Source organism: Macaca mulatta, chromosome 3 (assembly GCF_049350105.2).
Source record: "Macaca mulatta isolate MMU2019108-1 chromosome 3, T2T-MMU8v2.0, whole genome shotgun sequence".
NCBI lineage: Eukaryota > Metazoa > Chordata > Mammalia > Primates > Cercopithecidae > Macaca > Macaca mulatta.
The window spans coordinates 51,718,855-51,745,725 of NC_133408.1; the positions used below are offsets into that span (position 1 = coordinate 51,718,855).

Genomic DNA, 26,871 nt, shown 5'->3' on the forward strand with positions numbered 1-26,871 from the left:
TGCAAGCTTGTTCCCATTGTGTGAGGAGGAGCCAGACAGGGGGTCCCAGCAAGGAAGCCAGGCTTTGGGATCTGGGTTCAAATCCAACTTCACCTCCGGACCGAGTGAGACCCTGTCTCAAGAAATAAAGAAGAGAGCAAGGAATAGAGACAGAGGGTCAGACAGCAAGAGTCTCAGAGGATGAGACAGACACAGAGGCAAAGGACGAGGGACACCGGTGGGCAGGGCAGGGACAGAGAGACCCCTGCAGAGGCCACGAGGGCAGGGCAGGTGGAATAAGTGACCGAAGACAGGTGGAGGAGTGGATGGCACACGTGTCAGAGGCTGCGGATGGAGAGGGCGCTGAAGGGTGGGAGAAGGAAGGACAGCCAGCCCTGCTCCACCCCAGCCCTGCAGGTCTCATCACTCCACTGCACAGATGAGGCTCCTGGCGTCAGGGGGTGCAGAGAATGGCTCACAGCACAGGCAGAGGGACCACAGCCCACTCCTGCCCAGTGCCGCTCCTGTGCCCAGCCCTGGGGTGGATACCGTGGCTGCCATCCACACAGATGTGAGGACTGAGTGAGACAGTTCCCTGTGGAGCCCAGGACGCTCTGGCACCTGAGGTCAATAAAGCCACATCCCGCAAGTGGGTGGAGTGCCTTGTGCTGTTGACCATTAAACAGCTGCCCAAGGCCATCGAGCTATTCATTAAATATTATTATTTTGATTTTTTTTTTTTTTGATGGAGTCTCACTGTGTCGCCCAGGCTGGAGTGCAATGGCGCAATCTCGGCTCACTGCAACCTCCACCTCCTGGGCTCAAGTGATTCTTTTGCCTCAGCCTCCCGAGTAGCTGGGACACCACCACACCCGGTTAATTTTTGTATTTTTAGTAGAGATGGGGTTTCACCATGTTGACCAGGCTGGTCTTGAACTCCTGTCCTAAGCTGATCCACCTGCCTCAGCCTCCCGAAGTGTTGGGATTACAGGCTTGAGCCACCACGCCCAGCCTATTTATTGTTTTTACAGACAGGGTCTTGCTCTGTCCCCCAGGCTGGAGTGCAGTGGCACGATCATGGCTAACTGCAGCCTCCAACTCTTGGGCTCAAGCAATCCTCCCATTTTGGCCTCCCAAAACACTGGGACTACAGGTGCGTGCCACCACACCCAGCTAATTAAAAAAATTGTATTAGAGATGGGGTCTCGCTCTGTTGTCCACGCTGGTCTCAAACTCCTGTTCTTAAGCAATCCTCCTGCCTTGGCCTCCAAAAGTGTTAGGATTACAGGTGCAAGCCACCACACCTGGCCTCTATCTCCCTGTTTCTTGCTGTCTCCCCCTCTCTGTGTGTCTCTGACAGTCTGTGGCTCTCTTTCTCTCTGTGTATTTCTGTGTGTCTCTCTCTGTGTCTCTTGGTCCATCTCATGCCCAGCTAATTTTTAAATTTTTTGTAGAGATGGGGTTTCACCATGTTGGCCAGGCTGGTCTTGAACTCCAGACCTCAGGTGATTCTCCCGCTTCAGCCTCCCAAAGTGTAGAGATTACAGACGTGAGCCACCACGCCTGGCCCATGGGTGTGAATTTCTGCCTGTGTGTGTTTTTTGGTTTGTTTGTTTTTTGGTTTTTTTTAGATGAAGTCTCACTCTGTCACCCAGGCTCGAGTGCAGTGGCCCGATCTCGGCTCACTGCAACCTCCGCCTCCCAGGTTCAAGCAATTCTCCTGCCTCAGCCTCCTGAGTAGCTGGGATTACAAGCACCTACCACCATGCCCGGCTAATTTTTGTATTTTTAGTACAGTTGGGGTTTCACCGCGTTGGTCAGGCTGGTTTCGAACCCTGACTTCATGATCTGCCTGCCTCGGCCTCCCAAAGTGCTGGGATTACAGGTGTGAGCCCCGTGCCCGGCCCATGGGTGTGAATGTCTGCCTGTGTGTGTCTCCATATCTGCCGTCTGCAGGAGTACCTCAGTTTCATTATCTTGTTCCCTCTCTGTTGGAGAGTATCTCTCTTCCTCTCTGTGTGACTTTTGGTGTTTATGTGTGTGTTTAGTGTGTGTCCGTATTTTCCTGTTCTCTTTGTGTCTCTCTGCTCTCTGTGTCTCTCTCTCTTTTTCCTTCTGTTTTCTGAGACAGAGTCTCCCTCTGTCGCCCAGGCTAGAGTGCAGTGGTGTCATCTCGGCCCACTGCAACCTCCGCTTCTGAGATTCAAACGATTTTCCTGCCTCAGCCTCCTGAGTAGCTAGAATTACAGATGCACACCACCACACCCAGCTAATTTTGTATTTTTAGTAGAGACGGGGTTTCACCATGTTGGCCAGGCTGGTCTCGAACTCCTGACCTTAGGTGATCCACCCGCCTCGACCTCTCAAAGTGCTGGGATTACAGGCGTGAGCCACCTCACCCGGCCCTATCTCTCTTTCTCCTCTTTCTCGCTCTCATTTTGTTTCTCTTCTCTCTCTCTGTCCTCTCTCTCTCTCCCTCCCCCTCTGTCTGTCTCTTCCCCCACCTCTTTCTCCCCCTCTCTTCTCTCTCCCACCCCCTCTGTCTCTCTCTCTCCTCTCTCTTTTTCCCTCTCTCTCTCTCCCACCCCCTTCCCCTATCTCCCCTCCCTCCCCCGCCCCCCCCACCCGGTTCATAGCTGAGCCTGTCCGGCAGAGCAGCGGATGTACAGATGATTCAGTGGCTGGCAGGAAGCCCGCCCTGCCCGCCCGCCAGTGTCAGTGGTGTTGGCATCAGCTCGGGCAGGTGTGCGGGCTCAGGATGGGACGGCCGCGGTGAGAAGCCCTGGACTCTCAGGTAAGCCTTTCCCAGAGGTGCCTCAGTCCTTAGGCTGTCCCCCATCCCCCAGGAGCTCCTGGCCCCACTGGGTGGGGTGGGAAGAAGCCTGGATGCCTGGCACCCCCTCCCGCAGTGCCACTCCTGCCCTGGCACCAGATCCTGTGGCACTTCAGGAATCAGTTTGTTTCTGGGCTTCTGGCCACTCTCCTGCCCTCACCTTCCCCTGTCTAGGCTGCACAGCCTTGGGACATCCCAGGGTGGTCCCATCATTGCCAGAGACTGGTGAAGGGCAGCCGAGAGCCAAAACAGTGGCTGCCCTGGCCTGGGAGCCTCGGTTTCCTCATCCATGAAATGGGACTGTAACCCCCTATACAGGTCAGGGAAAAACGGTGAGATACAGACCAGGGCCCAGGTCCTGCCCCAGGTCAGGTGGAGAACCCCCACTGCCTCCCTGCCCAGCCCCCTGCCTGGCCCTCAGCTCTGTCCCTGGGACTAGGGCTGCTCAGGCCCCTGCTGCACCCGCCCGCCTCCCCCCATCCCAGCCAACCTCATTTGAAGCCCAAAGTTATTTGGAAAAAGCAACAGGACCAGCCTGGCACGGTGACTCACACCTGTTATCCCAGCATTTGGGGAGGCCAAGGCGGGAGGATCATTTGAAGTCAGGAGCTGGAGACCAGCCTGGGCAACATAGTAAGACTCCCATCACTTAAAAAAAAAAAACCAATAAAATTAAAAACTAAATGAAAAAAACCAACAGACACCAGAGCAGAGTTCAGTGGATAAAGCTGTCCGGGGCTTCAAGCCAGGCCGCCCCCTCCCCCACCCCAGTGTCCGCAGCCGCAGCTCGGCTGGGGGAACAGGCAGGGTGGTCTCGAGTGTCCTCCAGCCCAGCCCCGAGAGCTTCCCCGAAGCCGGCTCTTGGCAATCTTTGTTCATATGAAAACTGCCCACTTCCCTTTAGTGCTATTTTGGCCTCTGCAGAACTGTGGTCTGTGGCAGCCCCCACTCCCCACCCCGCCCAGCCCTGCTGGCCCCTGGGGGCCTTAGAGGGCCCACCCTCCGCTCCCACCACCTTCCCCCACCTGCTTTCAGAACCTACATGGAAGAGTGAAAGAGCGAGACAGAGACACACGCAGAGAGGGAGACAGAGACACACGCAGAGAGGGAGACAGAGACACACGCAGAGAGCGAGACAGAGACACACGCAGAGAGCGAGACAGAGACACACGCAGAGAGGGAGACAGAGACAGAGACACAGAGACACGGAGACAGCAGAGAAGTTTTATTTTTTTAATTTTTTTAAACGGAGTCTCACTCTGTCATCCAGGCTGGAGTGCAGTGGTGTGATCTCGGCTCACTACAACCTCCACCTCCTGGGTTCAAGCAGTTCTCCTGCCTTACCCTTCCACGTAGCTGGGAGTACAGGCACGTGCCACCACACTTGGCTAATTTTTTATTTTTTATTTCTTTTTTATTTTTTGAAGATGGAGTCTTGCTCTGTCGCCCAGGCTGGAGTGCAATGGCGCGATCTCGGCTCACTGCAAGCTCCGCCTCCTGGGTTCACACCACTCTCCTGCCTCAGTCTCCCGAGTAGCTGGGACTACAGGCGCCCGCCGCTACACCTGGCTAATTTTTTGTATTTTTAGTAGAGACGGGGTTTCACCATGTTAGCCAGGATGGTTTCGATCTCCTGACCTCGTGATCTGCCCGCCTCGGCCTCCCAAAGTGCTGGGATTACAGGCGTGAGCCACTGCGCTCAGCCTAATTTTTTTATTTTTAGTAGAGACAGGGTTTCACCATGTTGGCCAGGCTGGTCTTGAACTCCTGACCTCAGGTGATTTGCCCACCTCAGCCTCCCAAAGTGTTGGGATTACAGGCGTGAACCACCGCACCTGGCCAACAGCACAGGATGTATTCAGTCTGGGGGCAGACACACGACTGTTTGTTAAATTTTACTTTTTGTTTTTAGAGACGGGGTCTGGCTCTGTCACCCAGGCTGGAGTGCAGTGGTGCGATCTTGGCTCACTGCAGACTCCAACTCCCGGGCTCAAGTGATTGTCTTGCCTCAGTGTACTGAGTAGCTGGAACCACAGGCATGTACCATTGTGCCTGCCTAATTTTTTTCATTTTTTTGTAGAGACAGGGCCTTGTTACATTGTCTAGGCTGGTCTCGAACTCCTGGCCTCAAGTGATCCTCCAGTCTCGGCCTCCCAGTGTTGAGATTACAGGCGTGAACCACCACACCCAGCCTGATCCCATTTTATTTATTTATTTATTTATTTATTTATTTATTTATTTATTTATTATTTTTGAGATGGAGTCTCACTCTGTCTCCCATGCCGGAGCGCACTGGCGTGATCTCAGCTCACTGCAACTCACCGCCTCCCGGGTTCAAGCAATTCTCATGCCTCGGCCTCCCAAGTAGCTGGAATTACAGGCTTGTGCCACCACGCCTGGCTAGTTTTTGTATTTCTAGTAGAAACAGGGTTTCACCACATTGGCCAGGCTAGTCTCAAACCCAAGTGATCCTCCCATCTCGGCCTCCCAAAGTCTTGGAATTACAGGTGTGAGTCCCTGTACCCAGCCCGACCCCGTTTTATAGATGAGAAAACTGAGGCTGGGGGCTCTCAGGCGCAGGCTAGATTTGGTCCCATGAGCCCTCCCCCAAGACAAGGTGCTCCAACCTCACAAGCCTGAGATGAACTTGGGCCATGCTGGAGGGGTTGGGGGTGCACCCTGGGTTGGGGACACTGAAGCAAGGTGAGATTCAGGGAGGGAGAAGGGCAGTGCCCAGGCGGGCCATGGGGAGGAGAGAGCAGAGCTTTCCTTGGACAACCTCCCGGGGTGACGTGGGTCGTGCCAGTCACACGGCTTGGAAATTCACTTGTTCCCACTGACTCACTTGGCTTTTGGGGAGAGGCCCAGTGGCTTCTCTGTGATGGGCCCCTGACCGTGGCTCAGGGCCACATGGAAATTCCGCATCATCTTACCATGGGGATTTGGGAAGTCCAGAGAGGTCCTGAGACTTGTCCAAAGCCACCCAGCTTTCAAGGGGGACAGCCCAGGTCCTGGTGGGCCTCGGGGATCCCAAGGCAGGAGGTAGGCAGCCTGGAGCTCCTCTTTTTTTCTTTTTTTGAGATGGAGTTTCGCTTTTGTTGCCCAGCCTGGAGTGCAATGGTGGGATCTCGGCTCACTGCAACTTCCACCTCCCGGGTTCAAGCAATTCTCTGCCTCAGCCTCCTGAGTAGCTGGGATTACAGGCACCCACCACCACCATGCCTGGCTAATTTTTTGCATTTTTTTAGTAGAGACAGAGTTTCACCATCTTGGCCAGGCTGGTCTTGAACTCCTGACCTCATGATCCACCCGCCTCAGCCTCCCAAAGTGTTGGGATTATAGGCATGAGCCACCGTGCCTGGGCTTTTTTTTTTTTTTCTTTTTTGAGATGGAGTCTTGCTCTGTTGCCCAGGCTGGGGTACAGTGGTGTGATCTCGGCCCACTGCAACCTCCGCCTCCCGGGTTCACGCGATTCTCTTGCCTCAGACTCCTGAGTAGCTGGGATTACAGGCGTAAGGCACCACACCTGGCTAATTTTTGTATTTTTAGTAGAGACAGGGTTTCACCATATTGGTCAGGCTAGTCTCGAACTCCTGACCTCGTGATCTGCCCACCTTGGCCTCCCAAAGTGCTGGGATTATAGGCGTGAGCCACTGCACCCAGCTGGAGGGCCTCCTTTTAAGTCCTGTTTACTGCTCCAAGCCTCACCTTCCCCGGCTGTGGGATGGGGAGAAACCCTCCTCACTGGTGGCCAGGGCGGGAAGAACACTGGGGTGGGGGACAGTGGACACTCGGAAGTGTTGGCTCCACAAATGCCCACCATGCTCAACCCCTTCAGAGACCCCACCACCCTCAACTCTGTCCTTGGCCATCTCCAGGGGGCCAGGTCTCCTTATTATTATTTTTTGAAACAGTCTCGCTCTGTTGCCCAGATTGGAGTGCAGTGGCATGATCACAGCTCACTGCAGCCTCGATCTCCCTGGGTTCAAGCAATCCTCCTGCCTCAGTCTCCCAAGTAGCTGGGACCACAGGCATGCACCACCATGCCTGGAGATATATATATATATATATATATATATATATATATATATATATTTTTTTTTTTTTAGACGGAGTCTCGCTCTGTCGCCCAGGCTGGAGTGCAGTGGCCGGATCTCAGCTCACTGCAAGCTCTGCCTCCCGGGTTTACGCCATTCTCCTGCCTCAGCCTCCCAAGTAGCTGGGACTACAGGCACCCGCCACCTCGCCTGGCTAGTTTTTTTGTATTTTTTAGTAGAGACAGGGTTTCACCGTGTTAGCCAGGATGGTCTCGGTCTCCTGACCTCGTGATCCGCCCGTCTCGGCCTCCCAAAGTGCTGGGATTGCAGGCTTAAGCCACCGTGCCCGGCCTTTTTTTTTTTTTTTTTTTGAGACGGAGTCTCGCTCTGTTGCCCAGGCTGGAGCACAGTGGCGCGATCTCCGCTCACTGAAAGCTCCGCCTCCTGGTTTCATGCCATTCTCCTGCCTCAGCCTCCTGAGTAGCTGGGACTACAGGTGCCCACCATCATGCCCAGCTAATTTTTTTGTATTTTTAGTAGAGACGGGGGTCTCACCGTGTTACCCAGGATGGTCTCGATCTCCTGACCTCGGGATCCGCCCGCGTCGGCCTCCCAAAGTGTTGGGATTACAGGCGTGAGCCACCGCGCCTGGCCTTTTTTGTATTTTTTTTTTTTTGTAGAGACAGAATTTCACCATGTTGCCCAGGCTAGTCTCAAGCTCTTGACCTCAATCAATCCTCCCTGCCTCAGCTTCCCAAAGTGCTGGGATGAAAGGCGTGAGCCACCGCGCCTGGCCCGGGTCTGTTTCTAGTTGCAACAGCTATTGGAAGCCCATTGGAGAGGGCCACACTTCAATTCACCAGGCCACGGTGGGTGGTGTGCGTGTGTTTTGCTGAGGCCTGGTCATCACGCCGTGGCTCCGAGGCTGGGACCAGCCACAGACCAAGAAGCCGGCCAGGTGCCAGCCGGGGATTCAGGGCTCCCTCTGAATATCCTGTCTTCAGCCCAGCCTTGGCATCCCAGCCAATTTCATCCCAGCCCCCTGCAGCAGTGCGCTAGGGCCCCATCCCTCTGCGGATCACCTTTCTCCACCTCATGCTGTTGGGCCACCTCCTCCAAGAAGCCTTCCCAACCTCCCTCCTCCCAGCTCCCACCACAGGCAGAATCTGGGTTTGCAGTTGTTTCAGGAATGGAAGCCCCATTCCCAGGTCCTGGGGGGACCCCAAGGCAGGAGGTAGGCAGAGAGGGGTCCTGGGAAGCATAGAGGAGCCCTGAGTTGCTCCGGGGTGGGCAAGGGCCTCCGGGTGCTTCTGTGTGAGTGGTGGCCACAGACTGTCACCTCCAGGAGCCAGAGGGGGTTTACTGGAGGCAACCCACTGTGGGTTGATGGGCAGAGCCAGGGTTGGGGACAGGACACTGGGGCCTGAATCTCGTCTTTCCACTTAGCAGACGTGAGTTCTCTGGCCTCAGTTTCTCAATTTGTGAAATGCAGTGAACCTCGTCTTCAAAGGGCAGTTGTCTGGATTAAGCGAGGCTGTGTGTAGGGCTGTGTGTGTGCACATGGGGCCGTCTTGTGGGCCACCAGAACCTTCCAGCACTTATCAAGGGTGAAGACAGCCCCTGGGGCAGAGGTGTTGGTTTGGGGTCACATGGAGTGAACGGGACTGGTTCTGTCCCTGCCCAGTGCAGGAGCGGGGAGCGAGGTGGTGTTTCTGCAGCCTGGGCTCCGGTATGAGGTTGTCCGAGCACATGCGGGTGTAGGGTGGGATTCCTGAAAAAGGGTCCCCTTGCTCACGGGCACCTCCCATTTCAGCATCACAGGAGGCAACACCAGGAACCGACATGAGCTCAGGGACTGAACTGCTGTGGCCCGGAGCAGCGCTGCTGGTGCTGTTGGGCGTGGCAGCCAGCTTGTGTGTGCGCTGCTCACGCCCAGGTAGGCGGGGGTCCTGGGAGCATGATGGGGAGAAGGCGTGGATGGTGGATCTCAGAGACCGTCTCAGGCCCAGACGTGGCTGTGGTCAGAAGGGGTGGTCAGATGAACCTCATGATTAAGCCCTGAACCCCTAAACTGCCCCCTGAAGACAATGGTGAGGTGCACCTGTGGGCTTTGGTTTTGCCAGGTCAACTGCGATATCGGGCCAGAGAAATTGCCCCCGACAAGGGAGGGGAGGCGAGGTTGCCTGTGGCATCCACTTTTCCAGCCTCTCCTCTTCTTTTTTTTTTTTTTTTTTGAGACGGAGTCTCGCTCTGTCGCCCAGGCTGGAGTGCAGTGGCGCGATCTCGGCTCACTGCAAGCTCCGCCTCCCGGGTTCACGCCATTCTCCTGCCTCAGCCTCCCGAGTAGCTGGGACTACAGGCGCCCACAACCGCGCCCGGCTAATTTTTTGTATTTTTAGTAGAGACGGGGTTTCACCGTGGTCTCGATCTCCTGACCTTGTGATCCGCCCGCCTCGGCCTCCCAAAGTGCTGGGATTACAGGCGTGAGCCACCGCGCCCGGCGCCTCTCCTCTTCTAAAAGAGGGTGAGCAAATACAGGTTTTTTTGTTGTTGTTGTTTTTGTTTTTTGAGACAGAGCCTTGCTCTCCCAGGCTGGAGGGCAGTGGCGTAATCTCGGCTCACTGCAACCTCTGCCTCTCGGGTTCAAGCGATTCTCTTGCCTCAGCCCCCTGAGTAGCTGGGACCACAGGTGCCCGCCACCACACCCGGCTAATTTTTGTGTTTTTAGTAGAGACGGGGTTTCTCCCATGTTGGCCAGGCTGGTCTCGAACTGCTGACCTCAGGTGATCCTCCTGCCTCGGCCTCCCAAAGTGCTGGGATTATAGGAGTGAGCTACCACACCCCGTCCCAAATACTCTTTAATGTCAGGTGGCCGGTGATGATTGACAGTTTGGCCCCCAAGTCCTGTCTGAGTCCTGCTGGGAGACAAGACATGGCGGGGGGTGTCTGACCTCATTTCGCAGCTGCTCCCAGACCCTTTGCTAATCCTGGCCTGTTCTTGCAGGTGCAAAGCGGTCAGAGAAAATCTACCAGCAGAGAAGTTTGTGAGTTGCCTCGATGTCCCTAGCCTGGTGTATTCACGTGCCCTGGGCATGGGCGTCCCCAAGGGAATTCCTGGCACCCCCGTCCTTCACCCCTTCACTCACACCTCCTCCGTGCCAGGCTCTAGCGGGTTCCTAGCCATCAGAGAAGGGAGAGGAAGTGCCCGGAGGCTGTTCAGGCCCTGCTGCATCTTGGGTTGTGGAGGGCTTTGAGAGGCGGGGATGCCTGGGCTGTGGGGCTAGCCACTCTTCAGTTTTCCTGTGAACCCCTCTAGAAGTCCAGGCATCTGGCCAGGCGCGATGGTTCACGCCTGTAATCCCAGCACTTTGGGAGACCGAGGCAGGTGGATCACCTGAGGTCAGGAGTTCGAGACCAGCCTGGCCAACGTGGTGAAACCCTGTCTCTACTAAAATACAAAAATTAGCCGGGCATGGTGGTGGGTGCCTGTACTCCCAGCTACTCTGGAGGCTGAGGCAGGAGTATCACTTGAACCCAGGAGACGGAGGTTGCAGAGAACTGAGATTGTGCCACTGCACTCTAGCCTGGGCGAAAAAGCGAGATTCCATCTCAGAAAAAAAAAAAAAAAAAGAAAAAGAAAAAAAGAAAAGAAAAAAAAAAGAAGTCCAGGCACCTGTGTCTTCAGCCTCCCTTTGACCCCAATCCCCCAGGGCTAGTCCGCTCTCCCCCTGCAATGCAAGAGACAGAGACCCCAGCACAGGGTGAAATGTGAACGTTGTTGGAGTCTCCCCTGGGAGAAGCTGCTGGAGCTCTGGGGAGGATGTGGGCAAGTCCCTTGGGGAACCAGGGAAGGACTGTGAGAAAGACCCAGGGAAGGGCAGTGGGTCCGACACTGCAGGCTAGGGCTAAAACCCAAAACAGCCTGGGTACATGGGCAGTAGCCACAGGTGTCCTTTAAGAGAATGACTTGCTGTGGGCCCAGGAGACCTTGGAGGTCCACGTGCACCCCCGAGCAGCCACTCATGACCCACACACGCACGCCACACATCCTTCCTCATTTCCTTTTGCAACTGAAAAACCACAGTGAGATTTGAAAATAGAATCTTCCCATCCTTGCTCAATGTGGGCCAGGGCTAGACCTTTCTGGGTCTTTCTGGCCACGTGGCTCTCTGGCCTGCCTGCAACCTCCCCCGATGCCCCCCACGCCCTTGACTCCTCGGACACTTCCCCCTCCCCTCTTCTCTCAGGACCTGCCCACCCCCGGCCCCCCGATTGATCTTAGAGCCACAGAGGGTCAGGGCCAGACTCAGGGTCTCCATGTGGGAGGTGGAAGGGGAGCTGTTCGGTCCCCTCCCTGGAATGCCTTTGCCTGCCTCTCCATCTGTCACCTCGGTTGGGCTCAGTCCCACCAGTCTGCATGAAGTGACTGCTGTGAGCACAGGCTCCGTTCCTCTGTTGCTTCTCCCAGGAAGCCACATCTGACTCTCTCCTGTGGATTTAGGGTATCTCTCCTAAATCAGGTCACCCTGAGCCCCAGTCTTCCAGGAGTTTGGAAGGCTGGGCCAGGTACCCATTCTGGTTCAGAGGAGGAGCCACCAAACCTGCTTTAATAATGAGCCAATCCACTCCATCACCTGTAATGGTGGCTTCCATTTTCAAGAGCAGCTCATGGTCCGAGATGGCAGCTGGGGCGCCGGCCCTCATCTCTGCATTCCCAGCAGCAGGAAGAAAGAATGAACAAGGATACAAAGGGTGTCTCCCAGTTGCCAGTGCCCCCCTTTAAAAAGATTTATTGGAAATATCAACAACCTTGGCTTGAATCTCATAGACCAGAGCTTAATCCATGGCCACACTTTGGTGCAAGGAAGGCTAGGAATAGTCTTATTTCTTTCTTTATTTATTTAGAGATGGAGTCACATTTACTCTGTTGTTCTGGCTGGAGTGCAGTAGAATGATCTTGGCTCACTGCAACCTCTACCTCCTGGCTTCAAGTGATTCTCCTGTCTCAGCCTCCCGAGTAGCTGGGAATGCAGGCATGCGCCACCATAACCAGCTAATTTATGTATTTTTAGTAGAGACGGGGTTTCCCCATGTTGGTCAGGCTGGTCTTGAACTCCCGACCTCAGGTGATCCACCTGCCTTGGCCTCCCAAAGCCCTGGGATTACAGGCGTGAGCCACCGCACCGGGCCTCGAGCGTGTGCTTTTTTAAGGAATTGCAAACACTCCTGGGACCAGCAGGTGGGAGGCAGCCTCTTTGTCACTCCTGGCTGAAATGTTTTACCCCAAGTCACTGCTGGATTCCTCATCACCTGCCTTCATTCACCCTCATGCCCCAGAATCTCAGGGCTGCCGCCTCAGCCCTGTCCACAGATCCCTCCTGACCCGTCTCCAGGGGCCTCGGACCCCCCGGCAGGATGTGGCCCTGTTGAGGCCACGTCAGGGATGGGTCTGGCTGAGAGCCGGGCTCTAGCCCAGGACCCTGTGTGAGGGGTGGGCACCCAGTGCACAGAGGGGCCAGAGAATGGGGGTAGCAGGGGGAGCTGTGAGGCCTGAAAGGACAGCGGTTCCTCCCCGCTGTCACCCTGGTCTGTCCCTCTGCTCTCCCTCCTCGTCCCTGCCTGTCCCTCTCTCCTGTCCCTGTGTCCTTGGACTGTGGGAGGCCAGGCCCAGGCTCAGCACAGCCCATGCATTTCCAGGCGTGAGGACCAACAGAGCTTCACAGGGTCCTGGACCTACTCCTGTGAGTCTCCAAGGGCCCCCGGGCTGGGCTCTGGGTTGGGGGTGTCCCTAGCAGGTTCTCTCGGTCCCCATTGCCGTAAGACCATGGCCAGGCCTGATGTGGGGGGATGATGGGGTGAGGGGGCTGGGCTAGCCTGGAGGCCCAGCCAACACCCCACTTCTTGCCCTTTGCAGTGGTCGGGCAGGCATGGCCAGGACCCCTGGAGGACACGGCACCCACAAGGTAGGTCACAGCCCCCCAGGAAGTGATAAGAAGGAAAGTCCTGTAGGTCCCTACCTGGTGAGCCCAGGTCAAGACCTCCCTCCCTCCCTGGGCCCCAGAGCTCCAGGGCTCAGCTATGAAGGCCCCACCAGGGGTATAGGGGATGTATCCTGGGGGGCATCTCCGCTACGGCCCCTCCTTCAACCCGCTCCTTCCCCCTCCCTGCAGGAAGGACAAGCTGTTGCAATTCTCCCCAGGCCTGGAGGGTGAGTGGCACAGGCAGGGACAGGGACAGGCCTAGCCAAGCTGGGACTAAGACAGGCGAACACCCCGTGGGCCAGGCGTCGTGCAGTGGGGGCTGTGGGGCCAGGCGAGACCTCCCCAGGAGAGACACACAGGCTGGGGCAGGGCGGGCTCCTGGAATCGGCCTGGCAGGGGGAGGGTGCACACTTGCACATGCCCCACTGAGGGGACAGGGAGCACTGCAAAGGCTCAGACACGGGAAATAGCTCGCCCTGCCTTGGGCTGTAGCGCCGAGCTGGGTGGAAAGCAGGGGCCAGGGGAGAGAGCAATGAGCTGGGCCTTTCTTCCAGATCCAGCATCTTGCAGGTACCAGAACTTCAGCAAAGGTAGGTGGGCTGCTGGGGAAAGGGGGAGGCCACAGTGGGGGCCACAGCCCATGGGCTCAGGCCTGATTCTCGCCTCCTCCCGCAGGAAGCAGACACGGGTCAGAGGAAGGCTACATGTGAGTGACCTTGGTCTTGTCCCCCTGCCTCACCTCTCCCCCTGCCCCACCTGCCTGCCACAGCCCTGGGCTTCCTGGTCCAGGAACCACCCTCTTGCACTAGAACAAGGCATCCAGGTTCCCCTCCTTCTCCTGACAGGCAGGCATTGGGTGACACTGTTGTCTCTCAGGTGACCCTGGCTTTGTGGGACCGGACTTGGCCCTGCTCTGGGACACAGGGTGTCGGGGTGGGGGATGGAGACTCATTCAGCATCACCCAGTCAAAGACAAGCTACAGGACACCCAGAACCCCTCCAGGGTGTTGCATCGTCTCACAGATGGGCAAACTACGGGGACTGGCCTAAGGTCACAAAGCAAGGTGGCTCAACAGGTGCGGTGGTTCATGCCTGCAATCCCGGGACTTTGGGAGGCTGAGGCAGGCAGACCACCTGAGGCCAGGGGTTCAAGACCAGCCTGGCCAACATGGTGAAACCCCGTCTCTACTAAAAATAATTAGCCAGGCATGGTGGTGCGTGCCTGTAATCCCAGCTACTTGGGAGGCTGAGGCAGGAGAATCGCTTGAACCTGGGAGGCTGAGGTTGCAGTGAGCCGAGATCATGCCATTGCACTCCAGCCTGGATGACAGAGACTCTGCCTCAAAAAAAAAAACAAAACACACACACAGAAAAAAGGTGGCTCCAACCAGGCGGCTGGCCACGCCCTCCAGCCCCCCGGTGGCTCAGGGGTCCCAGGAAGTGGGGGTGGAGGAATCAGAGAGGAGATCCTGGCAGACCCCCATGACGAGCAATGCTGGGAGCAGCCCTGGCCTCACCGTCCCCCTACAGAGCCCCCCAACTTGACCTCCAGCCTGCCCTGAAACCTGTGCTGTGTATGTTCTCTTGGCCAGAGACCCCATTGCCATGGAGTATTACAACTGGGGGCGGTTCCGGAAGCCCCCGGAAGGTGAGGTGAAGGACAAAGCCGGTGGTGGGGGAGGAAGTAGAGTGGGAGCTCGGGGCAGAAGCCACACCTCCAGCAGGAGAGGACGCTGGGCCTGGGTTCAGTTGAACTGGCAAAGCCGGCTGGGTGGATTGAAGGAGGCTGGTGCTGCAGGCAGGGGCCAAGGAGGGCTAGGGGGCAGGTGGGTCAGCGTGGGAGCTGTGGACACAGGCGTGGGAGAGAGGAGTGGGTCACAGGGGCAGGGAACTAGAGGGCTGGCTCGGGGAGGTCGGGGGAGGCCAGGTCCTTGTCAACGAGGACTGAGCATCTCCTCCTGAGCCCAGAAGGTACCCGGGACAGTGATCCCTGCAGGCTCTGAGGCCACCAGAACCTTGGTCCCTGAATGCCTTTGCTTTATAGAAAGGGCAACTGAGAGGCTGGGCACAGTAGCTCACGCCTGTAATCCCAGCACTTTGGGAGGCCAAGGTGGGTGGATCACCTGAGGTCAGGAGTTCAAGACCAGTGTGGCCAACATGCTGAAACCCAGTCTCTACAAAAATACAAAAAAAAAAAAAAAAATTAGCCGGGCATGGTGGTGCATGCCTGTAATCTCAGCTAGTCAGGAGGCTGAGACAAGAGAATCGCTTGAACCTGGGAGGCAGAAGCTGCAGTGAGCTAAAATCATGCTGTTGTACTCCAGCCTGGGCAACACAGCAAGACTCCATCTCAAAAAAAAAAAAAAAAACCAAAAAAAAAAAAAAAAGGGCAACTGAGGACTCAGGGTGGGAGGAGCCTGCTGAGAGGTGCATGGGCCCGGGGCTTGAATCCAGCTGCCTGACCTGGCTCCTGCCTGGACCATGCTGGGTAGGTGTTGGGGGTCCTCTTCTGCCCCCACCACTGCCACCTCCATTTTTTTTTTTTTTTTTTTGAGACAGAGCCTTGCTCTGTCACCCAGGCTGAGTGCAATGGCACGATCTTGGTACACTGCAACCTCCACCTCCCAGGTTCAAGCGATTCTCCTGCATCAGCCTCCCAAGTAGCTGGGATTACAGGCGCCCACCACCACGCCTGGCTCATTTTTTGTATTTCTGGTAGTGACGGGGTTTCACCGTATTGACCAGGCCGGTCTTCAACTCCTGATCTCAGGTGATCCGCTCGCCTCAGCCTCCCAAAGTGCTGGGATTACAGGCGTGAGCCACCCCACCAGGCCAGCACTGCTCAATTTCTTAGGACCCCAACATCACTGATGGATTTTGGGTGGGGCATCGGTCAGAGCCCAGCTTCCCCATTACAAGACCAAGATGGGGTGCCAGGCGCTGAGGTGCCACACTCAGCCTGGGTCCCCAAGCAAAGCGTCCCCAGCCTGCCCCGCCCTGTCTGGAAGAGTCCAGCCCCTCCCGGCAGTGGCTCTAGGGAAAGCTCCTGATTAGAGATGAGCCCTGAGGCTGCCCCTGCCTCCCTCCCTCCCTCCAGCCACCCATCATGGGCCTGAATTGCAACCTTCCCCCAGAGTACCTCCTCCCAAGTGCATTTGGAGGGGATCTCAGAAGACAGAGAAGGAGGCTGGACACAGTGACTCACGTCTGTAATCCCAGCATTTTGGGAAGATGGCCTAAGTTTAGGGGCTCGGGATCAGCCTGGGCAACACAGCGAGATCCTCTCTCTACAAAAAAATTTAAAAGTTAGCTGGGCACGGTGGTACGTGCCTGTAGTTCCAGCTACTCAGGAGGCTGAGGGGTAGGAGGATCGTTTGAGCCAGGAGTTGGAGGCTGCAGTGAGCTATAACTTTGCCAATGTCCTCCAGCCTGGGTGACAGAGCAGACACCATCTCAACAAGAAACAAAGAAGACAGAGAAGGAGCTCAGGGCTCAGGGAAAAGCCTACAGAGGCACCAGGCCAGCGCCCATTAGGAAGCTCATCCAGGAGAAGGCTTGAGGTCCCAGAGGACCCAGAGGGCTAGGGCTTGGCAGGAAAGGTCCCCTGCAAAGGGAAGGCAGGACAGAGGTGGAGGATGAGCCAGGCCTTGCAGGGCCTGCCCACACCCCCGTGCCTGCTCCTCTCTCTCCTACAGATGATGCCAATTCCTATGAGAATGTGCTCATTTGCAAGCAGAAAACCACAGAGCCAGGTGAGGTTGCCCAGCCAGGGGCAGGCTGGGGCCGGGAGCAGCAGGCCTCCTTGGCCCCTGCACTCCCCACTGCTCAAAGGCCGCCCCCACTTTGAAACCGAAGGCTCTCAGATCCCTGGGTACCTTTGGGTAGAGCCTTGCCCCTAGTATCCTCGGAGGAGGCTCTGTTGGCTCCTGGTGCCTCTGTGGGATGAGCCAAGGGGGGCCTATTCTCCCTCTCTGCAGTTGCCCAGCAGGACGGCACAGGTGGCCTCTGCAGAGGGGACCACATCCCGTCGCCGGCCCTGAAGACTGGCCCCACTTCTGGTCTCTGTCCCTCTGCCTCCCCGGAAGAAGATGAGGAATCCGAGGATTATCAGAACTCAGCATCCATCCATCAGTGGCGCGAGTCCAGGAGGGTCATGGGTAGGTGGCCAGAGGAGGATGCAGGGTGGCCCACTTAGGGCAGGCTTGAGGGACTGGCCTGGAAGCGCGGGCTGAAAGTGGGCTTCCCTCCAGCCAGTCCAGCTAACCCCGCAGTGATGCCTGGGTGCAGGGGCAGCTGCAGAGACCTTGAACCACACAGGACGGCCCTCGGCAGCCACCCAGCCTCTGGGGTGGGGTCAGGTCCTCCCGGGCAGGCCGCCCCGTCCAGCTGCATGCATAGAGTAACACGTTCACCTGCTCTCAGAGCAGGACGATCTTCGGCAAATCCCAGAGACGGGACAGACACACACTGCTAGGACCTGTCCGGCATGGCGTTTCCCGCAGGCTGTTTTGTGGAGTCTGGGGTCTGAGTCTGGGGGAATAGTTACGGGTGTCTCCACATGACCCACTCGATGACCTGTCTGCCCGCTGGTCCGCAGGGCAACTCCAGAGACAAGCCTCCCCTGGCCCGGTGGGAAGCCCAGACGAGGAGGAGGACGGGGAACCGGATTACGTGAACGGGGAGGTGGCGGCCACAGAAGCCTAGGGCAGACCAAGAAGAAAGGTACAGCCCCTGCTCTCCAGCTGCTGTAGGCCAAGGACTGGAGGTCTTGCCAGGCTGCAGGACCCCCAATCCAAGGGAACAGCCGAGAGTGTGGGTGGAGGGGCCATGGTGGGGGCTGCAGGATGCACCCATGGGTGCTCCAAGAGGGCAGCTTGGCGACTCTGTTCCTGTGTTCTGGCCAGGGGCATCAGGCAGGGAATTCTGGTGACTTCGGGGGCAAAGGATTAGGCACCGGGTGGGTCTCCCAACTCCACTGCATCCTCCTGGCTGCCACCTTGGACCAAGTGACAACCTCCCAGAAATTAGTTCCTCACATGATGCCTCCCTCTCAGACAAGACATCCCACACACAGCCGGGCGTGGTGGCTCACGCCTGTAATCCCAGCACTTTGGGAGGCCGAGGCAGGCGGATCACCTAAGGTCAGGAGTTTGAGACCAGCCTGGCCAACATGGTGAAACTTCATCTCTACTAAAAACACAAAAGATGAGCCGGGCATGGTGGTGGGCGCCTGTAGTCCCAGTTACTTGGGAGGCTGAGGCAGGAGAATCATTTGAACCCTGGAGGCGGAGGTTGCAGTGAGCAGAGATCGCACCACTGTACTCCACCCTGGGCGACAGAGCGAGACTCCGTCTCAATAAACAAATAAAAAAACAGACCAGACATCGCACACAAAGCCTCAGCCCAGCAGGCACTTGGTCACTGCTGGAAACAGACAGGAGGCGGGGACACTGGAAAATGTAACGGTGGTTGAGACGCACTGAGGAGCCACCGCAAGCCAGTGAGATGGAATGATGCTAAGTGTTCACACGTGTACCATCTCTTGGCACCCAAAGCCACAGAGCAGTGAAGCCACCTGCCCAAGGTCACATCTTGGAGTAAGGGGAGGAGGAGATGGAAGTCCCAGTGGTCAGACATCAGACATCAAAGCCCAGGCTGGGTCTACCGCTTGGGAAGCAGGATGGATCCCCAGAGGGCCTTGAAGGCCGCCCAGAGCCCCCACCTGGGAGACCCAGGCCGTCATCTCAGTGAACAGGCTGGAGGGTAGAAACCACATTGAACCCGGGCGGTCAAGACTCAGCCCCAGAAGCAGGTGCAGGAGTTTGAGCCGCGTGTGCAGAGCCCCACGTCATTCATTCAACCAGTATCCACTGGGCCCCTGCTATGGGCAAGTCCCGCTCTAGGTGCTGGGGACACCAACATAAAGAACAGGAAACCCCTGACCCCTTAGATCTTACGTTCTGGTGGAAGAGAGAAAACAGATAGGGCCGGACACAGTGGTCATGCCTATGAATCCTAGCACTTCGGGAGGCTGAGGTGGGAGGATCCTTTGAGCCTCTGAGTTTGAGGCCGGCCTGGGCAACATAGCAAGACCTCTGTTTCTACAAAAACTTTTTTTTTTTTTTTAATGAGACAGAGTATCACTGTCACTCAGGCTGGAGTGCAGTGGCATGATCTCGGCTCACTGCAACCTCTGCCTCCTGGGTTCAAGTGATTCTCGTGCCTCAGCCTTCCAAGTAGCTGGGATTACAGGCACGCGCCACTATGTCCAGCCTCTACAAAAACTTTTAAAATTAGCCAGGCATGGTGGTGGATGCCCCAGAGTCCCACTGACTTGTGAGGCTGAGGTGGGAAGATCACTTGAGCCTGGGAGGTCAAGGTTGCAATGAGCCACGGTTGCTGCAGTGAGCTGTGGTCGCGCCACTGCACTCAAGCCTGGGCAACAGAGCAAGACCCCATCTCAAAAAACAAAACAATTTAAAAATTAGCTGGGCATAGTGGTATGTGCCTGTAGTCCCAGCTACTTGGGAGGCTGAGGCAGGAGGATCACTTGAGCCCAGGAGTTCAAGGCTACAGTGAGCTATGATGGTACCACTGTACTCCAGCCAGGATGACAGAATGAGACCCTGTCAAAAAAAAAAAAAAAAAATAGAAAGAAAACAGGTAAGAAGACATGGCATGTTCACTGGTGGTAAGTCCGGCAGAGATAAACAAAACAGGGAAGCGGGGCAGGAAGTAGTGTGGGGCTGTGGGCACGATGGGGTGTTGCAATTTAAGGAAGGAGGCTAGAGAAGCCTTTCAGAGCTCCCTTCCTCACCCCATCTGGGGGAAGGGCATCCAGGCAGAGGGGACAACGGAGGCCCCAGGGTGGAATGAGCCCCACAGGTCTGAGCAAAGCCGGGGTGGGGAGGAGCAGGTGAGGGGAAGCTAGTGGAGGTCGAGGCCGGAGGTGGGGAGGCTGACCAGGCAGGGCCAGCACTTGGGGTTTTACTGCATGAGATGGGAAGGAGGGAGGGAGACAGAAAGGTTGTTTTTTTCTTTTTTTTTCATTCCTGTGGCCCAGGCTGGAGTGCAACGGCACAATCTCAGCTCACTGCAACCTCCACCTCCTGGGTTCAAGCGATTCTCCTGCCTCAGCCTCCCGAGTAGCTAGGATTACAGAGATCTGCCACCACGCCTGGCTAATTTTTTTGTATTTATTTTGTTTTTTGAGAAGGAGTCTCGCTCTGTCACCCAGGCTGGAGTGCAGTGGTGCGATCTCGGCTCACTGCAACCTCTGCTTCCTGGGTTCAGGTTTCTCCTGCCTCAGCCTCCCGAGTAGCTGGACTACAGGCACGTGCCACCACACCTGGCTAATTTTTTTTTTTTAGTAGAGATGGGGTTTCGCCATGTTGGTCAGGCTGGTCTCGAACTCCTGACCTCAGGGTCATTGGCCCACCTCAGCCTCCCAAAGTGCTGGGATTACAGGCGTAAGCCACCGCGCCCGGCCAATGGGAAGGTTTTGGACAAAAGACTGGCTGGATGTTTCTAATTCAATTTCTCTGGCTGTTGGGCAGACAAATGGGTACTGGGAGAGTGGGTACAGGAAGCCCAGGAAGGACCCAGGCACTGGTGCCATCTGGGCCAGGGGTGGCAGCAGTGGAGACAGGGGTGGGCAACATGGCGAAACGCTGTCTCCACATAATATACAAAAATTTGCCAGGTGTAGTGGTGCACACGTGTAGTCCCAGCTACTCGGAGGCTGAGGTGGGAGGATAGCTTGAGTCTAGGAGGTTGAGCTGCTGTGAGCTGCCCCAAACCAGTGGTTCTGGTTCTCAGGAACAAAATACGGATCAAGGCAAACCTCCTTCTACAAACTTTCCTCTTCATTTAAGGAGTCAAGGCGAAGAGGGACTATTGTGCTCATGGACCTGTCGCTGCTTTCCAAGGACCATTTCCCAGAGCTACTCAACTTTTAAGCCCCTGCCATGGTTGCTCCTGGAAGGAGAACCAGCCACCCTGAGGACCACATGGCCAGGCGCGCACAGCCCGGGAAAGGACAGTTACCCACAGGAGCTGCAGCCCTGCCACCAAGCCCTCTCCCAACCCAGGCTTTGTGGGGCAGGCACCTGGTACCGAGGGTAACCCGGCTCCTGGTATGGATGGATGCGTAGGATTTAGGATAAGCTGTCGCCCTGTCCCCATACCAAAACCATTGTCCAACACTGGTATCTGTGTCCTTTTGTGCTATGAATTTGGATTCCTAATTGCTATTGTTGGTTGCCGGGGTCTTAAAGGATTGATAAGCTTCTCCAGTTAACTTATAGAGGGGGAGCCATATTTAATATTCTGGATTTCAGAGTAGAGATTTCTGTGTTGTCTCCTAGAAAGCATTACATGTAGTTAATTTCAGCATCCTGGTTGGGCGGGGCCCTGGCTCTCTTCCCCTTTAGTGGGACCTCCCCTTTCTTTGGGCTTCAGTTCACTAAGGAAGAAATAAGGCTGTCGCCATCTTTATGCGCTTTCAGTGGAAATGTCATTTGCTATGGACAATAGTGCGTGAGAGTTTAGAGAAGCAGTGACCAGAACGGGGCAGAGTAGGTCTCCTCCATGGCCCAGAATCCTCCTCTGCTCCAGGGCTGGCCTCTGCAGAGCTGATTAGACAGTAATATGACTGTCTCATGGGAAGAGCAGGGGCCCAGAGGGACCTTCTGAGTCAGAAATGCTGCCAGAAAAAGTATCTCCTCCAACCAAAACATCTCAATAAAACCATTTTAGTTGAAAAGCAGTGATTATCCTGTGTCTCCTTTCCCCTGCTTCAGGTAAAAAACCTTTTATAAAAATACAAAAATGGAGCCGGGCGCGGTGGCTCAAGCCTGTAATCCCAGCACTTCTGGGAGGCCGAGATGGGTGGATCACGAGGTCAGGAGATCGAGACCATCCTGGCTAATACGGTGAAACACCGTTTCTACTAAAAAATACAAAAAACTAGCTGGGCGAGGTGGTGGGCGCCTGTAGTCCCAGCTACTCGGGAGGCTGAGGCAGGAGAATGGCATGAACCCGGTAGGCGGAGCTTGCAGTGAGCTGAGATCGCGCCACTGCACTCCAGCCTGGGCGACAGAGACTCCGTCTCAAAAACAAACAAACAAACAAACAAACAAAAATTAGCTGGGCATGGTGGTGCATGCCTGTAGTCTCAACTACCTGGGAGGCTGAGGAAGGAAAATAACTTGAACCCAGAAGGTTGCAGTGAACGGTGATTGCACCACTGCACTCCAGCCTGGGCGAAAGAGGGAGACCTTGTCTCCAAAAACATAACCAAATACAAAAAACCTTAAGGGAATGACGGCCACAGCTCCTGTTTAATAAAAAGGGACCCTGAGGGCGTCAGGCATGCGGATGGGATCTTAGTTCCCAAGTCCAGCCGTCTTTCTGGGATGGCCCAGGGACTCTTCCCATGAGAAGAAATTAATGCAACAAGTTAGGAAATCCGAAGAAACGTCTAGAACCCAACTGTTGCCCGCGTGTTACTTCACACCCTGAAGTCCTGCCTGCACAACCTCAGGGACAAGCTTCTCTTCCTTGTTTTTATAAGAGTCTCGCTCTGTCGCCCAGGCTGGAGTGCAGTGGCACTATCTTGCCTCACTACAATCTCTGCCTCCTGGGTTCAAACAATTCTCCTGCCTCAGCCTCCTGAGTAGCTGGGATTACAGGCATGTACCACCATGCCCAGGTAATTTCATGTTTTAGTAGAGACGGGATTTCTCTGTGTTGGCCAGGCTGGCCTTGAACCCCGATCTCATGTGATCCGCCGGCCTTGGCCTCCCAAAGTGCTGGGATTACAGGCGTGAGCCACTGTGCCCAAACGGGCCGGGTATGGTGGCTAACACCTGTAATGCCAGCACTTTGGGAGGCTGAGGTGGGAGGATTACTTGAGACCAGGAGTTTGTGACCAGTCCCAGCAATATAGCAAGACCCTATTTCTACAAAAAATTAAAAATTAGCTGAGCATCGTGATGCATGCCTGTAGTCCCAGCTACTCGGAAGGCTGAGGTGGGAGGATCACTTGAGGACAGGAGTTTGAGATCAGTCCCAGCAATAGAGCGAGACCCCATTTCCACAAAAAATTTAAAAATTAGCTGGGCATCATGGTGCATGCTTGTAGTCCCAGCTACTTGGGAGGCTGAGGTAGGAGGATCACTTAAGCCCAGGAGGTTGAGGCTGCAGTGAGCCAGGATTGGCCCACTACACTCTAGCCTGGGCAACAGAGCAAGACCCTATCTTAAAAATAAAATAAATAAAAAAAAACGGAAACAAAATAGCATCTTACCAAAAAAAAAAAAAAAAAAAAGGTAATTCTACAAATTAGTAGGAAATTCCCCGGGGAATTCTAAAGCAAGCACAAAGGCAAGCACAAAGAGTATGGTCTAGAACACAGGAAGGGCGTCACGGTGTTTTCCTGAGGGCTGGGCTGCGTCTCTCCACTCTGCGGCCCTCTCTGAGAGGCTCGCCACCTGGCCATTCTGAGAAGTCAGTCTAAATAGGAAATGACAGCAAACCCTGCCCTCGCCCTGGGGAAGTGGCCCCTTCAGGCTTCTAGAAGAACCGAGATGAGCTTGTGGGCCTACTATCTAATCGCCTTTTCTACTTGTAGGCTGCCAAGGCCAGTAGAGACAGGAAGCTGGTTTTCCTCGAGGCTTCACGTGGTCACCTTATTGCCAACAAACACTGCAAGGCTTTATTAGCTAAAATGTCAACCCACACACAGATCAGAGACCACCCTCAGCTCCTCTGTGCCTTTCCGCCCCGTACCACATCAGTGGGGCGGAGGCTGAACGCAAACACTCGTGAGGCACAGATGTCCCAGAAGCAATCATGAAAGCCACAGGAGTTTATTTATTTAATTTTTTTTACCCCCCAGACAGAGTCTCTCTCTGTCACCCAGGCTGGAGTGCAATGGTATGATCTTGGCTCACTGCAACCTCCACCTCCTGGGTTCAAGCGATTCTCCTGCCACAGCCTCCCAAGTAGCTGGTGCCTGCCACCACACCCAGCTAAGTTTTATATTTTTAGTAGAGACAGTGTTTCCCCATGTTGGCCAGGCTGGTATCGAACTCCTGACCTCAGGTGATCCACCTGCCTCGGTCTCCCAAAGTGCTGGAACTACAGGTGTGAGCCACCGCGCCTGGCCAGCCACTGGAGTTTAAACGGCAGTCATGCTGGCTCCAGCCTAAGGCGGCATTTTCCCCCATCAGAAAGCCACAGCTCCTGTACCTCAGGATAGGGCTCCTGTAAGTCAGTCAGCGAAGTCTCTGCTCTAACTGGCCACCGGGGCCATTGTCTTCTGACACAGCCTGGCCAGGAGGCCTGCCATCTGCAAAAGGGAGTTCACTCCTTCTGCTATTTTCATGTGAGTGTATCCAATTTCCTGAAAAACAAACCAAATTCAAATCTGGTTAGTAAGTGGGGGAGTTCTTTTTTAAAATCTGAACTGAAAAAATAAAAATAAAAACAGAAACAAACTGAACTAATGGTTTGTTCAAAATCAGCATGAGGAATTCCAACTCCAGCCGGAAAATGAATGCTAAGATGCGATAGATTATGTTTACCTAAAGTTCAATTTATTTCTTAAAAGGATGCTGACAGTTCTTTCAAAGATACTGTTAAGAAAATGGGTGGGCGGGGCGGGGGGGCAGCACGGAAAGCCAGGCTAGAGGAAAATATTAATATATCTGATAAAGAACTTGCATCCAGACTATAAAGAATTCTCAAAAATTCAGTAATAAAGGCCGGGTGCGGTGGCTCGTGACTGTAATCCCAGCACTCTGGGAGGCCACGGTGGGTGCATCACGAGGCCAGGAGTTGAGATCAGCCTGATCAACATGGTGAAACCCCATCTCTACTAAAATCAGCCAGGCATGGTGGCGCATGCCTGTAATTCCAGCTACTCAGGAGGCTGAGGCAGGAGAATCACTTGAACCTGAGAGGCGGAGGTTGCAGTGAGCTGAGATAGCACCACTGAACTCCAGCCTGGGCGACAGAGCAAGACTCCATCTCAAAAATAAATAAGTAAATAAATAAATTCAGTAATAAAAAACAAACAACCCAATTAAAAAATGGGTAGATTTAGACCTGGAGCAGTAGCTCACACCTGTAATCCCAGCACTCTGGGAGGCTAAGGCAGGAGGATCACTAGCCCAGGGTTGGAGATCAGCCTGGACAACAGAGCAACACCCAAACTCTACAAAAAAAAAGAAAATAAAAACGATCTAAGCGTAGTGGCACACACCTGTAGTCCCAGCTACTTGGGAGCCTGAAGTGGGAGGATTGCTTGAGCCTGGAAGGTTGAGGCTGCAGTGAACTATGATTGCACCACTGCACTCCAGCCTGGGTGACAGAGCAAGACCCTGTCTCTCAAAAACATAAAAAATGCAGGCCAGGTGCAGTGGCTCACACCCGTAATTCCAGCACTTTGGGAGGCCGAGGAGGGAGGATCACTTGAGCCTGGGAGTTCAAGACCAGCCTCGGCAACACGGGACACCCCGTCTCTACCAAAAATATAAAAAACGTAAAAACTTTAAAAAATGGGTACATATGAATAGATGCTTCATCAAAGAAGATTCTGGAAGGCAAATAAGCACATGATTAAATGCTCAGCATATTAATTAGGGAAATGCAAATTAAAGCCACAATGAGACCTCATCACATGCCTATTAGGTTATTTGGTGGTGGTTGTTAATTATTTTATTTTATTTTTTTTGAGAAGGAGTCTCACTCTTGTTGCCCAAGCTGGAGTGCAGTGGTGTGATCTCAGCTCATTGCAACCTCCACCTCCCAGGTTCCAGCGATCCTCCTCCCTCAGCCTCATGAGTAGCTGGGATTACAGGCATGAGCCACTGCATCCGGTCATTACACACCTATCAGAACAGCTTAAAAACCAAACTGAGCACTCCGCGTGGCGACTAGGTTGAGCATCCTCTGGAATGCTCCTGGGAATGCACGTACTGCAGTCACTTTGGAAAACCGTTCAGCAGTTCCTTATGGAGTGAAACATACAATTATCATTTTCCCAGGCAATCCTGGGAACTTACTTGGGAAAAAGAAAAACTTAACATTTGCATTCACACTAATCCATATATGCAAATGTTTACACTGGCTTTATTCACAGTCACCACAATCTGTAAACCCAAATGTCCTCCAGCTGATGAACAGATGAGCAAACTGTGGTACGTGCACACGATGGATTACTTCTCAGTGATACAACGGACTGATGCATGGATGGAAGTACCAACGTGGACACATCTGAAAGGCATTTCTGCTACAGTGAAAGAAAGAAGCCAGACTCACAAGGCTAAGTTCTACATGATTCCATTTATGATATTCTGGAAAACTGTATCCCCCAAACAGAAACTATATCAGTAGTCTCCAAGTGGTAGTCAGGGAGGGGGCTGGCTTCAAAGGGACATGTGAGTTGTTCTGGGATGACAGATTCTGCATCCTGATGGTGATGGTGTTTGCGTGACTGACTGCGTGTGTCCTGTACCTAATAGGCTGAATTTTATTCTATGTAAATTAAACCTCAATTAATCTGACCTTGAAAATCAATCAATCAATCAATAGACAAGAGAGCCTTGAATGAAGAAAATCAGGACTGTGTGAAACAAACTTGGTCCTCAGGACAATCAGCCACGTTCATCTAGTTTGGACATCTGCCCCTCCCAATCTCATTTGGAATTTGGTCCCCAGTGTGGGGATGTTCGGGTCACGAGGAAGATCCCACATGAATGGCTTGATGCCCGCCCCAAGGTAGTGAGTTCTGGATCAATTAGGCCCCTGGAGAGCTGGCTGTTCAAATGGGCCTGGCACCTTCCTCCGCTCTCTCGACAGCTGATCTCTGCACGCACAGGCTCTCCCTTCCCCTTCCAACATGAGCGGAAGCAGCCTGAACCCCTCCCTAGAGGCAGACGCTGGCATCACGCTACATGTACAGCCTGTAGAACTGTGAGCCAAATCAACCTCTTTTCTTTCTACATGACCCAGTCTCTGGTATTCCTTTATAGTA

General features: G+C 54.6%; 2 protein-coding genes and 1 long non-coding RNA gene across 20 annotated transcripts in view; 1 reads left to right on the forward strand and 2 right to left on the reverse strand.

Annotated features, from left to right (window-relative positions):
• Nucleotides 1-1,875: 1,875 nt before the first annotated feature.
• On the forward strand, nt 1,876-21,594 carry LAT2 (linker for activation of T cells family member 2). 14 transcript variants are annotated; one of them, XM_015133339.3, is made up of 13 exons: nt 2,639-2,773; nt 8,663-8,785; nt 9,854-9,893; nt 12,547-12,590; nt 12,764-12,812; nt 13,020-13,057; nt 13,385-13,420; nt 13,506-13,536; nt 14,423-14,478; nt 16,526-16,582; nt 16,808-16,987; nt 17,428-17,552; nt 20,705-21,594. In XM_015133339.3, the coding sequence occupies exons 2-12, from the start codon at nt 8,692-8,694 to the stop codon at nt 17,532-17,534; spliced, it is 732 nt and encodes a 243-aa protein (XP_014988825.2). In that variant the 5' UTR covers nt 2,639-2,773; nt 8,663-8,691; the 3' UTR covers nt 17,535-17,552; nt 20,705-21,594.
• Nucleotides 21,131-22,980, reverse strand: LOC144339822 (uncharacterized). The gene is made up of 2 exons (XR_013415228.1): nt 22,725-22,980; nt 21,131-21,845 (listed from the first exon to the last, which is right to left on the reverse strand). It is a non-coding gene; the product is annotated as an uncharacterized LOC144339822 (long non-coding RNA).
• Nucleotides 22,981-23,685: 705 nt separating this feature from the next.
• RFC2 (replication factor C subunit 2) overlaps nt 23,686-26,871 on the reverse strand; it is a 113,213-nt gene continuing 110,027 nt past the window's right edge. For 4 of the 5 annotated variants that reach the window (XR_013414628.1, XM_077994523.1, XM_077994524.1 and 1 more), the window contains one exon: nt 23,686-24,237. Coding sequence is in view for 4 of the 5 variants with exons in the window: in XM_077994523.1 (XP_077850649.1) it covers nt 24,127-24,237 (111 nt within the window). In the remaining variant the exon portion in view is untranslated. 5 annotated transcript variants of the gene reach the window in all.